Here is a 14,484-nt window from a genome sequence, read left to right as displayed (position 1 = left end):
GGTCCCAAAACAGGTGTGGATGTGTTAAATTTACGATAACTATCTATGATTTAATTAGGCCGCTTACTTGCGTCGGAATGTGAATAGCTGTTTGGAAACTAATTTGCTGTCAAAAAACTCTACGTTTGATATCGGTACGCTAAACGACATATTTGTCATTACCCTCGAATGGTTGGAAGAAGAAATGCAATTGGTTATAGACGAACATAATGAAAGTTGGTACACAGGTTGCAGTTCTAAAAAGAGAAATATACTTGAGTGGCCGTTAGGTACCGTTTATCTTACAATGAGTTGTTTTATAACGTATCTAACGATTCGAATGTAGTATTCTATTTCTTACATAACCTGAAAACACAGTTTTAAAATGAATTTAAACGCCTTTTCAAACTGAAACTTATGTACGGCCCTAGAGCTTATAGTTAACTTGTGCGTCACAGACAAGTCAATTTCAGGATAACTTTCAGTCATGTATTTAACCGTGTGTTTTTGTGTGTGTGTTTTTTATTGTTGTTGTTTTGTTTGTTTGTTTGTTTGCTTTTGTTTTGTTTTGTTTGGGGGGGGGTTTTGTTTTGTTTTGTTGGGGTTTTTTTGCTTTTGGGGGGGGGTGGGGGGGGGTTCGTTGGATGTATAGCATTGGAGGACTGGGGCCATTTGCATGAAGCGATCTTAGACCCAAGATCACCTTAAGTGCATAACTTCCGTATGCACTTCAGGTGATCTTAGCGCTAAGATCACTCCTTGGAACGGTGTCCTGATCATCACCTAGGAGTAGCCAGTCGTATGACTTTAAATTGTTATCGCACGTATATGTGTTAACAGTATGTGTTATCAACAATAATAAATGATGTGCTCACCAATGGGTGCGTAAGAAAGTACAGTAGCCTAATTAGTAGCAGTCTATCCATATTTTAACCTACAAAGTAAACGAAATGACAGAATAATTTCTACTTACTAAACTTCTGAAAATGTTGTCTTACAAAATGAACGAAATGAAGGAATATTCTCTAAGTTTTTGCTTATTTATTGCCTTTATCCACCCCAGCAAAGTAGGGGTGCCCCGTATGTTCATTTCTGTTCGTTCCGCGTATGGAAATGGTTCCAATTTTTAACACATTTTAGTCATGGTAGCTAAAGCGTTCAAGGAAGAAGGAAGGAAGGAAATGTTTTATTTAATGACGCGCTTAATACATTTTATTTATGGTTATATGGCGTCAGACATATGGTTATGGACCACACAGCTATAGAGAGAGGAAACCTGCTGTCGCCACTAAATGGGCTACTCTTTTCGGTTAGCAGCAAGGGATCTTTTACATGCACCATCCCACAGACAGGACAGCACATACCGTGGCCTTTGATGTACCAGTTGTGGTGCACTGGCTGGAGCGAGAAATAGCCCAATGAGCCCACAGACGGGGATCGATCCTAAACCGACCGCGCATCAAGCGAGTGCTTTACCACTGGGCTACATCCTGCCCCCTAAAGCGTCCAGTATCAAATGTCATTTAGCGATCTTTAATCCACGATCACCTACCACAAAAATTAAATCAATGTATGTCTCCTTCCTAATTTATTGAATTAAAAAACCACTTATTTTGGGGGGAAAAAAACAATTCTGTAGTATGGTTACTGGATACGTATACGCCGTACTGTTATCTAATTAGATGAAGAAGTCAATACTGACGATTCTCGCTGAACCATTATTGACGAAGATAGCATAGGTTAATTGTTATCAAATCTCAAACATTCCCACGAGAACAGCACTGTAATTTAATACCAATCGAAATGGCACAACAATTATAGATTTTTATTTATTAAATCTCATTAAAATTAATTCTATTAGACAAGGGTAACATCATGTTAAGCATCTGTCATCCAATGACGAGTGTTTTAAAGAGACAAACCCTAGTTTTAAAACACTAAGGCATATTTGTTTTCACTATTAGAGCTGTTTATGATCACTGAAATCAAACATTACTTATTACCCGCAGTGTTTTGGTAATTGTCACTTTACGCAAGCAACAACTATTACAATGTTAAAATATTAATAATTAATAAAGATATACCTTTTAATCCGTATGTCCGATACAAAAAAATTTAAAAGGCAAACGGTTTTGTAATTTTTAAACATTATTATTATATTTTATTCTAGCGCCAGTGTTTTGGTAATTGTTAATATACTTTTAACTCCGTGTGTCCGAATACAAAAATCTTTAAAAGGAAAATCCTTGTTTTGTAATTTTGACACATTGTTATTAGATTCTAGTCCCACAGTGATTGTCACTTTACGCCAACAGCAACTATTATAAAGTTAAAATATTAATAATTACTATACCTTTTAATCCGTGTGTCCGATACCAAATTTTTTAAAAGGCAAACGGTTTTGAAATTTTGACACATTATTATTATATTCAATTCTAGCGCCAGTGTTTTGGTAATTGTTAATATACTTCTAACTCCGATACAAAAATGTTTAAAAGGCAATTGTTTTGTTTTTTTGTGGGTTTTTTGTAATTTTGTCACATTATTATTCGATTCTAGCCCCACAGTGTTTTTGATCTGCCAAGCCCCAATGTCACGTACTATAGATTTACATTCGCGCGCTAATAGCCAGAGATTGATTTATAGAGTTCGCTTTCTGACTGACATTGTTAGCTGTTTGACAGAAAATATCAGTTACTTGTTTCACATCGATCCCCGCTTTCCCTGTGTGTTTACTACTACCGCCCACGTAAACCCTACATGGATTTCTACGGTACTGTGGACGGACGTTAAAACACGCTTTAAGACAAGAGCTCGACGTTTTGCAATTACCACATGCCGTGACATGGATACCACAGAGGATTGGTTTCATCTCCGCCAGTGACATCCTCTAGCTGGCTGGCTGGTGATCCCCCAGATGAATTTCAAATTGGATTTAAAATACCGATGGTGTATAGGAAAAAGGGAGAAAATTGTCTACACTCTTAACTAATAAAACTGCTCACGTCAGGCTTTGTATGGCGCTTTGGTTCAAGCCATCGACTTAAAAGTTAAAGTTTTGTTGTTGTTGTTTAACGACATAACTGGAGCATATCTCTCTCCCTCTCTCTCTCACACACGCACACTTACACATACACAGAAATACAGACAGAGAGACAGACACACATACATACAAACTAAGCTTGACTAGACAGACGACTAGTTCACATAGCCGAGTTGTGTGTCAAGGACAGCGTGCTTGAACCCTAATTGAATATTACAACAATAATGAACGAAAATGAAAACTGTACACAAACATCTGCTCAGCGGGATTACTTTAGCAGCACATTAACATGTTTGCTTTATTGATTTCCTTCGTAACGATACCCGTATGTGCCAAACTGTTATAATGCTGATATGGAAGAGATATTAGGGCCGTTTCCTGTTCGGACCATATGGTGGGCTATTTTAGCCTTGCAGGATGTAGCTCCGTTCTCTTAGACCTTTTCACAGAAACCATCACGTGGGCGGTACTTACTAACTGGTACCATCCTGAGAATAATATGAATAATTTACAACCACCCACAATACGATTCTGAATGTAGTCAGCAAGGGAAATTGAATAACTCAAGCATTTTCCTGTAGTATATGAATCGACATTCATTTTCCAAACATTTGTTTTGTTTTTTTCTTTTTGAATCGCTTGTAAGCACCGTATATATACAAATCCAACCACGCAAAACAAAAACATCAGCGTGCTTGTCATGCATAAATAATATCGAATTGACCTCTCAACGACATCTCAGATGATTATCTAGAAGACTCCGTGGTATTGAATAACTTTATTTTTTTAATGATGTCTTTCTATTTGCGACATTTATGAACATACGAGACAATGGAATTAGTGAGTGAAGAACTTCGTTGCTGTTACAACGGTAAAAAAAATGTTCAAGTACATAATGCATATTGATCTTAAACGTCAATTAATTTTTATACGAGTTCTTCGTGTACTTTCCTTTGTTTGACATCCAGTGACAAATCTATTTTCCGCATCGGGGTGTCGCAAAAGCATTCATTCGTTCATTCGTGTTTGGAGTTTTTATAATTCCCTTCCACGCATACACAACAGTGCAAATAACAGTCTTTTAAATACGAAAAACACAGATTTGATCCAACAGTCCGTGACAGTTTAAGCGGATACTTCAGCATCAAGCAGAGCCTCGGCGCCCTCCCTCTCACCAACCCACACCACCACCACCACCACCAGCGCCCTCTCACCAGAGCCCCCACCACGATCAGTACGTGGATATAAAGAAAGGCATTAGTTTTTATGTTTTCCCCAATCATCATGGACTATTATGTTTCAGTGTTTTTACATAAGATTGTATTTAATTTTATTTTTAGAAACTATCGTTGGTCTCTTTCCTAGATGCATTATCTTGTGTGGGGTTGTGTTTTTGTGGTCATATTGAAAAGGGAAACTACTTAAATGTATCATTTCGATGATGGCAATTTAATACTGCGTTATTGTAAATATGCATTAAAACATTGGATGTGTTTTAACATTAATGCAATTTTAAATTACCTTTGCATTTTATTGTATCATATGTCAGGTTTCTGATGTCTGCATATATGCAGTAAATTAAAAAACAAAACAAAAACATGTCTAATCCGTTTCCGATTTGCTAAAAGCACATTTTTCTAAGAAAGCTTTTAAACGCATGTAGCTGACTATTCACTCAATGTGACTAAATACCATAAATACTACCCTCAATTTGATGATTCACTGCAGAAATGGAGGTGTCACACATGCCGAACTAAGCACCATGGTCTATAGCCTATAAACCAACAAAATTGTGATAAGCACTGCAGCCAATGCTGATACCTGGAAACGGTTTCGTATTCACGCTGTAGCACGTATCCGACAAGAACGTTATAATCCATAAGCTAATCCACTGTAGAAATGGACATGGCACTAATGGAGAACTAACCACGAAGTTTTGGGAGGTTTTTTTAGTAATAGCTTAAAATAGTTCCAAATCTGAACAAAATTGGAAACCAGCTGAAAATCACAAAGTCGTAAAACGTGTGGTTTGTATTGAACATATTCACCAGTTACTATTTTAATTTTTCAGATTTTTTATTTTTTAACTCATATAATTAACAATTTTATTACATTGCTTGTGTCTGAAAACCTGTGTCTAGACACTTTCTTTGCATTTATACTATATCTGGTTCCACATATAATAGATAATAGCGGCCATTTTGGACGCCATCTTGAATTCCCGAGTTAGCCCTTCGAGAATTTGCGGTGACTGTGTTTTGTCATATTCTAGGGCAAATTTTCTGAAAATTTCAGCTTGTTATCAATTTGTTCCAGGTTTAATATAATGTTCTTGGCATATCAGTCTTGTACAGAGATACGGTACAGAATAATATAATGGTAGATTCGTAATGTTTATGAATATTACTCGCATATAAAATGTTGTATTATTTTTGGCATCTAAATGGTGAGTAGATTAACGCACATTAGTGTCAATGTTCTCGAATAAAATAAAAGTCCTTTCTTTTGAGGGCGAACTACATATAACGGACTTTGAAATGTAATTCCATTAAATCCATTAAAACAAGAATTCGTTCGTTCCAAATTAAATACTGTCACGTTAATGACCTTTGTCAACGTTATACGATTTCATCCGTTATGGTGCATGCTATGTCCTATTATTTTCTGCGTGGTAAATCCTCTGAAAATGAGCAGTCATCCTCGAGGATTGCTCTGAAACTATTAACGTCATTTTAAAGCATTCCTCCACGCGGAAAGACATGAAATGGAAAGGCGTTCGTCTTAATGAAGTTGTTTTATCAGCTCAATTTGCGTAGCTCGGCATTCAGATGTTTAATTTATAATAATTAAATTTCTGTTCAATGTCCGCTAATTCGCCAAGCCATAGCAACCAGTTTTTGTTTTCTTTTATTTCCTGATAAAAGTCATGGTAACCACTGCCACCAACGTAGAAAAGGAAATGACGGTCAGAATCTGTTGTTGAGAGGATCGTGTTAATTGAACTTAACAGCGAACAATGACAATGACAATGTCTTTGCAGTACTAAACTCAATTAAACTACAAACACAAAGATAACATCGCTAAGTAATAACATTAATAAATCGGTAAGACTTTGTAGATCGTTGTGTAGCGAAATACAACTGTTATTTCTGCCTCTTAAATGTAATCATTAATCAAATAAAAGAAATGTAGGGGTTTGAGGTGCTGGTTGGGATCGGAGGCTTGTGTGTGTGTTGGGGTGGGGGGTGGGTAGCTTTACACGGTTTTGACTCAACCCAATCCTCGGACAATCTTTTAGTTAAAACCTATCAATTATTATTGCTAAGCATTATTGTGAAAGTCATTTCATGTTCTTTTCAGATTTGGTAAATCTACAGAAAATGACAGTAATTGGTCCAAATTATAACAGAAATAGAAGCTAATATACGTCACAATCATTACTTAATGAGCGTTGATAACAAGCATAGCCCAGATATCGCAGGTGCGTGCTCGGAACAACGTGTTTGAACCGTGAACGGATATAAGCACGAAAATAAATTAAATAGATAGATAGATAGACAGACCGATAGATAGACAGACAGACAGATAGATAGATAGATAGATAGATAGATAGATAGATAGATAGATAGATAGATAGATAGATAGATAGATAGAATAGATAGAATAGATGTTTAACGACACCCCAGCACGTAAAATACATCGGCTATTGGGTGTCAAACTATAGCAATTGCAAAAATAATATGATGTTCAACATCAAGATAACAATTCAAAAGTTAATAAATAAAAAGAAGTTAAAGAACTGTGCGAAAAATACAAATATAAATTAAAAAGAAATAAAATGATCACATAATCTCTCACACTAATAATGATACTTAACACTCAAGACTAGTTTTGGATAAACATATTATTGCACTGTATCAAATACAATCCCACAGGCGGCAGTGTCAACAAAACGGCCAATATTATATCAACCAAACCATGAACAATACTACAGTACCTCACCCAAAGTATTAACTAAAGAACTAAACGTTGAACCGCTCATGGATAATTTTGGTAATATAACATTGTTGTTACAAAAGTCCTAGGCTAGCTCCACCCAGAATTGTGGTGCTTAAATTCCATTAACTAGACATTCCATACATATTTGAAGAATAATGGTCTGTGAGACAATAATATTTTATGACAACAACTTTACATGTGATCTAGTTCATCAACGGTGGAAAGACTGGTAGTGTTATCTACACTATTATACAATATACCTTTTCCTCCCATCACTAGCCATGCAAGACATGCGTATTCCGTGACGTCAGCCCATGCGGAATTAAAAGATTCCTTCATGTGTCCATGTGGGACAGGGCTATTCCACCCAAGGGTACATAATTTGTTGTCAGGGACGCTGCTTGCCGAGTCCCTGACATCATATTATGTACCCGAGGGTGGAATAGCCTTGTTCCACATGGATACATAATGGAGGATTATTTTTCTCCCACCCAGTAGATGAAAAACAAGTATTTTGGGAAAACGTGAAAAACATACATTTTTCAATTTTATACTTCGAACTTTGATCAAGCCAGATTGTTGTAAAAAATAAAGTTTGTTCTGTTTAACGACACCACTAGAACATTTGGTAATTTTGACATATACTCTTAGAGATGAAACCCGCTATATTTTTTCCATTAATAGCAAGGAATCTTTTATATGCACCATACCACAGGCAGGATAGCACATGCCACGGCCTTTGATATACCAGTCGTGGTGCACTGGCTGGAATGAGAAATAGCCTAATAGGCCCACCGATGGGGATCGATCCCAAACAAACCGCACATCAAGCGAGCACTTTACCACTGGGCTACGTCCCGCCCCCCCCCCCCCCCCCCCCCCGATTGTTGTAGCCAGGCTTTTATTTGTGGGTGTTACTTACACTGGGGGGTCCCAGACTGTCTATGAGTTATGGGGCAATCTGTAATTGTGGACCGGCCTCGGTGGTGTCGTGGCAGGCCATCGGTCTACAGGCTGGTAGGTACTGGGTTCGGATCCCAGTCGAGGCATAGGATTTTTAATCCAGATACCGACTCCAAACCGTGAGTGCTCCGCAAGGCTCAATGGGTAGGTGTAAACCACTTGCACCGACCAGTGATCCATAACTGGTTCAACAAAGGCCATGGTTTGTGCTATCCTGCCTGTGGGAAGCGCAAATAAAAGATCCCTTGCTGCCTGTCGTAAAAGAGTAGCCTATGTGGCGACAGCGGGTTTCCTCTAAAAACAGTGTCAGAATGACCATATGTTTGACGTCCAATAGCCGATGATAAGATAAAAAATCAATGTGGTCTAGCGGCGTCGTTAAATAAAACAAACTTTACTTTACTTTCTGTAATTGTGGGGTCATGGCCCCCGAGCCCCGCTCTCACGTCTATCCCAGTGTCCGGTGGAGATGCTATATAAAATATGGTTACCATGACAGAAGCACCATTGTGGTTTAAAGCGATAATGGATTAACACTACAATAATCAGGTTTATGTTTCAATATGTCCATCATGTGTGGCGAGTCGTTTGCGTGGCAATAGGTAGTAAACCAGTTTTAATGTTGGTAGTTAATTGGATACGCATACCATTGTCTGTTTGTGGCAATAATAATATCTATACTGGAAGTATTCTATTGTTCCCGTAACGGCAATTAAAGAACAAACTGCACCGGTATTAGTTAATTGAGCATGCATACCAGTATGAGTATTTGTGTGTTTATCTTAAATATATTGTTTACGCTTGGTTGGGATGGGATATTTTTGGTTTTGGAACAGTTAGTAAAACAACAGAAACAAAAACAAAGCAGTCACAACACTCTCCGAAGTGGTCAGACTAAGCCCACAGCTAAAAGCTAATGGGGAACGGCAGGTGTGTGGCACAGATAGCCACAACAGACAAGCACCTGTCGCGGTTGGAGAGACAAGGACTGGGATATGGAGATGGACAGCGAAAGAAGTTGAAAGACAGGAGGAGTTGCCAGATCAGGAAGAATTGAGGTGGAATTCAAAGGAGAGAAAGAGAAGGGGGAGTGAGATAAAAAAAATAATAATAATAAAAATTTAAAAAAAGGGCAACTTTAAATGGGTATGGATTAATTATCCCATGTGTATCGAAAAGGGATCTTTAATTTTGAACAGAACGCTTTGTTTTGATAACTTGTTTTTCCACATGCTATGCAGATTCAAATTTAGTGTTAAGCAGTGCTCGTTAGATAAGTATTTTCTGTGATTTATAGGATGTACTTTTTAAAATGGTCATGTAGACAAACGAAAATACTTCGTGTAATTTATCTTTTAAATTAATTATTGTTTCTTATATTATAAACTTTATAAGGTATACACTACCAAATCAAATCCCATAGACGACAATAGTAATATATGTGGCTAAAACTCCTACCTGCAGCGTATCAATCGACATAAACGTCACGGATATAAATACTACCACCCCAAACCCTTTAAGTGAATCAGATACAATTGGGCGTCAAGCTGCTTATTTCTGAGATAACGGGTAGCGTCTATGACTACTCTAGTTCCGCACAAAATTCGAGTATTTGTTTTTACAGGTACCCCATACATGTTTCAAGCAAAAGGCTACTTGAACCAGTGGTACTAGATGAAATAAAATTGCATACATTTTGTTGCCCAGATGAAAGTATTTTTTTACAACCGACACACTCACATTTATCACCAATCACAGGAATTTTGGTGTTCACTTCTTTATCAAAAGTTGGGTGCACCTCGAACTTTAACCCAGTCGGAAGTTATTTGATTTAGTACTACCTATACACCTTGTTTCATTTATGTTTCAAAGTATACTTTTTTATGAAAGCATTTACAATTTATTATTGCGATGGACAGTCGTCTAGATTAATAAGACACCACTGGAAAATACCGTCCAGTGCCACTTCCGTGAGAAAAACAACAACAACAAAAACCCAAAACATTCCACTGCCACTACCGTGTAAACATAAAACCTTTATGATAGTCATTGTTTTATATATCTATATAGATATAGATATATATATATATATATATATATATATATATATATATATATAGAGAGAGAGAGAGAGAGAGAGAGAGAGAGAGAGAGAGAGAGAGAGAGGGGGAGGGATGGAGAGAGAGAGAGAGAGAGAGGTGGGAAGAGAGAGAGAGAGAGAGAGAGAGAGAGAGGGAGGGAGGGAGGGGGAGAGAGAGAGAGAGAGAGAGAGAGGGAGGGAGGGAGGGAGGGAGGGAGGGAGAGAGAGAGAGACAGAGAGAGAGAGAGAGAGAGAGAGAGAGAGAGAGAGAGAGAGAGAGAGAGAGAGAGAGAGAGAGAGATTCCCTGAGCAAAACCTGTTGCACAAAGTCAGTGCCCCACGACTGGTATATCAAATGATGAAAAGGAGGAATCACCAAAATACTTGATATTCAATAGCTGATTTTTAATTAATCAATGTACTCTAATGGTGTCGTTAAACGAAGCAATCTTTCAAACAGTGATATATCTTCCCATACAATAGGTTTATTTTTTGTCTACACGCAAACCACTCCACGACCGGGAAATACTAAAAGATAAAATGTTAAGTACTATAGTACGAATCCATTATCTTGTTAACTACAATCATTGTGTTTAACCAGTCATGCCAATGCAATAAAGTCTGGTTCCTATTTATTTAAAAACCCAAATCGCAATTCGAGGCAGACTGGCACTGTCGACCGAAACAGACCAAAGATATATTTTATGGGAACACGGTCGCAAATGGACTGTTTCGGATTTGCACAGTATATATCTGAGGCAGATCTAATGTCCGAGTCTTATGTTTTGGTCTATATCGGTCGTCATCAGTCTACATCGGTCGGCGACCTGCTGCCAGTTTTAATGGAGACTAGGATTTGATATGAATGTCTGCGATAATTAAACTAGCGTGTTTAATTATATCACAAAATTGAACAGTGACTTCTAGTGAGGGGGCGTGGGTGTTCGCCAAACGTTCATCGGCTCAGTCAGTTATACTTCATAATTGTTTACAGCATTTCAGGGCCCGTTTCGAGTCCAGGCACAATCTCTAATGACGTCACACGCATACACAATTTGTATGGTGTTGTCATGACATTAGTGTCTCAGACTCTATTATCGACTCGAGTCTAGACTCTAAAAGTTTTATAAGCACCAGACCTGATACCGATTAGCCTATCTTGTTTTGAGAAGAGTCCGCAGAATAGTTTTTATTTCTGTGATGTTAATTCCAGTGGTCAGTTTGGCTTTGACGTCTGTGTCATCACCACGGAGCAACCAATTGGATGTGTTTAAATTGATGCCTAGTATGTTCGCTGTCGCCGTTTGATATTATAAATCCTGCACTGCATCTAACTATCCATAACACCTGAATTGACTTCTTTCGTGTGAATGTTATTTTATATTCAGTATAATTTGCTTTGTCATTTTATCATCATCTTGTACTGTTAATTGGGTATCTAATAAATCTAGGCGTATGCCTTTGTACTACTTTATGTATAGAACAGACGATCTGAAATGAATGATATGTCAGCTTAGTATTGCCCAAAATAATGCATAATGAATGAAGGTTTATCGATACCCCAGCACAACCATACATATCGGCTACTGGGTGTCATAAAAAGAAAGTATATAGAAAAGGTATGCCCATAATAACCAAAAATTCATTAAGAACAGTTTTGAAACACAATTACATTTAAGCATAGGTCAGGGTTTTTTTTTATATTGCAGCCTGTTGACCGTGTGTTGGTGTTTAAGCATTGTCATTGTATCTGAGCAAACTAACGGTGAAATGAACTCCATGTTAATGTTTCTGTTATCTATATTTCAGGTACTGGGGTCTCCGTCAGAATTCCATTTCACACATAAAGGTGTACCACATGCTCGAACAAAACGAAGTATTCACCATTCACGACTTTTAAAAGCACATCCTATGGTAAGTCATACATATTAATTAATATATACATGGATTTGGGTTTTTTATAATTAGGCAAGCAGTATTGTTTTACTGTGTAAATGTGTGTGTGTGTGTGTGTGTGTGTGTGTATGTGTGTGTGTGCGTGCGTATATATATATATGTGTGTATGTATGTGTGTGTGTGTGTGTATGTGTGTGTATGTATGTGTGTGTGTGTGTGTGTGTGTGTGTGTGTGTGTGTGTGTGTGTGGAATTTTGATTGTTGTGGTCGGTTGAAGTGCCATTGGTAAATTCATGCATTTTATGTTCACATTTATATGCGATTAATCGATTGACATATGATTAAGGACCACACAGATATTGAAAGAGGAAACCTGCTGTCGCCACTTCATGGGCTACTCTTTTCGATTAGCAGCAAGGGATCTTTTATATGCACCATCCCACAGACAGGATAATACATACCACGGCCTTTAATACACCAGTTGTGGAGCGCTGGCTGGAACGAGAAATCTGATTAATGTTCAAACACAATATGTTAGGCAATAAACACACACCTTTGATATTCGGAACGTCTGTCCAGGAGAGAGAGAGAGAGAGAGAGAGAGAGAGAGAGAGAGAGAGAGAGAGAGAGAGAGAGAGAGAGAGAGAGAGAGAGAGAGAGAGAGAGAGAGAGAGAGAGAGAGAGAGAGAGAGAGAGAGAGAGAGAGAGAGAGATGGTAAATTTAGCAGTATGAAATGTACTGAGGTGTCGAAAAATAAACACGTCGTTTCCTTTCCGTTTGACTCTGGGTTGGAACTGGTAATTGGAATACGAACCAGCTTTATATACTGCATAGCTGTCTAACTATTGCAGCACCATTATGACTAACGATTAGACTGCCCAATCATGTTATGTCATTTGTTAAAACCACAAGATCTGATATGCCAGTGCACTGTTTAGAACAGAAAATAACTACGGAGAGTAGGTGGGAGGCGATCCCACGACCTCTCACACATCAGGTGTCAGCTGAACCACTGAGCCACGTCCTGTTCCACTGTCAACTGACAAGATGGATGTGTTAATGGACTGTGTTGGTTTGTGGCTATCGTTTCACCTCGGTACACCACGTCGCAAATCTCATATCACATTGACATTTTCATCTCTCCCCAAAGTCTCGCGACAATTACTAAGCACTCGCAGATGCTTCGCCCCACAACAAACACAAAAAAAACTAAACTCATGAATACTTAATGTTCTGTTATAATATTCTGTTACTCCGTTATCTGTAACAGTATGCGCCTTGGGGAAATGCTGTAGTATTTTCTTGATCTCTTGACGTGGTGCACACTGAAAAGTTAAGTGATGACAGATTCTGCTTGACGTTTGGATTAGCCGTAATAAGATATAAGTCTGGCAGTCTCAAAAGCGCATTCTCAGAGTTGTATTTGTCACTTTTCTCTATTTGCACGTCCATTTATAATAAATAACTGCAAACAAATCGATCCCATGTATATCTGTACGATTAACTCACGAATATCAAAAGCGTAATGTGCTGCTCTATTATAGGGTGTATACTACCAAATCAAATCCCATAGACGACAGTAGTAACATATGTGGCTAAAACTCCTTCCCGCAGCGTATCAATCGACATAAACGCCACGAATATAAATACTACCACCCCTCACACTTAAAATGAATCAGAAAACAATTGGGGGTCAAGCTGCTCATTTCTGAGATAATGGGTAGCGTCTATGACTACTCTAGTTCCGCACAAAGTTCGAGTACTTTTTTACAGGTACCCCATACATGTTTCAAACACAAGGGTACTTGACACAGTGGTACTAAATGAAATAAAATTGCATATTTTTTACCCAGATGAAACTATTTTGTTGTACAATCAACACACTCACATTTATCACCAATCATAGGACTTGTGGTGTTCACTTCTCTATCAAAAGATGGGTGTGACGGAACATGCTCTTATCTTTTCGCCTGTGGCGATGTTAATTGTTTTAGAGGGCCGTGTGCGGCTGGGTTACGTAATACCCCCGCGTGACGGTGGTCGAGCTGTTCCCAATACACACCCAGACCAGATGTGGAGGCCATGTGGCCAGTGGTTACGTAATACCTCCGCGAGTTCTGTTTTACGACCTTGTATTCCTAGCGGAATGACGACAGTAAGTCTGGTCATCTAAGAAAATATTCCGTCTTGGTCGCTGTGGAAATATCCCATGATAGGGGGAGTACCGCGATGTGCCCCCAGGCGATATTCGGATGTGTAATAAATAGCTAGGATTTTAGATTTATCGGGGAGAATCATTGGAAAGCTCTCGGGGAACGTTAGTCCGACTGGACTTGGTAAATATATATTTCTTCTCTCATGTATAACCTTGATGTGATTGATGTGACTTTAAATATTTTAATACTGTATTATACCAATATTATTTAGACAGTGTTTCCGGTAATCTGACGAAGTAAATTGTAGGCTTCACTGTTCTAAAAATATAAAGCTTAGCCGGTCATCCTAGAGGACCTAGGTAAACTG

At 38.2% G+C, this 14,484-nt stretch overlaps 1 protein-coding gene across 1 annotated transcript in view; it reads left to right on the top strand.

The window, feature by feature from the left end:
* Positions 1-14,484, top strand: part of LOC121370855 (neuroendocrine convertase 2-like) — a 61,295-nt gene that overhangs the window by 15,727 nt on the left and 31,084 nt on the right. The window contains exon 2 of the mRNA XM_041496362.1: positions 11,874-11,978. Coding sequence (XP_041352296.1) covers positions 11,874-11,978 — 105 coding nt within the window. The remainder of the gene's footprint in view (positions 1-11,873; positions 11,979-14,484) is intronic.

The sequence above is a fragment of the Gigantopelta aegis genome, chromosome 4, assembly GCF_016097555.1.
Source record: "Gigantopelta aegis isolate Gae_Host chromosome 4, Gae_host_genome, whole genome shotgun sequence".
Taxonomy (NCBI): Eukaryota; Metazoa; Mollusca; class Gastropoda; order Neomphalida; family Peltospiridae; genus Gigantopelta; species Gigantopelta aegis.
Note: the sequence above shows the minus strand (reverse complement) of the source record. Positions and strands in the feature narration are given on the sequence as shown.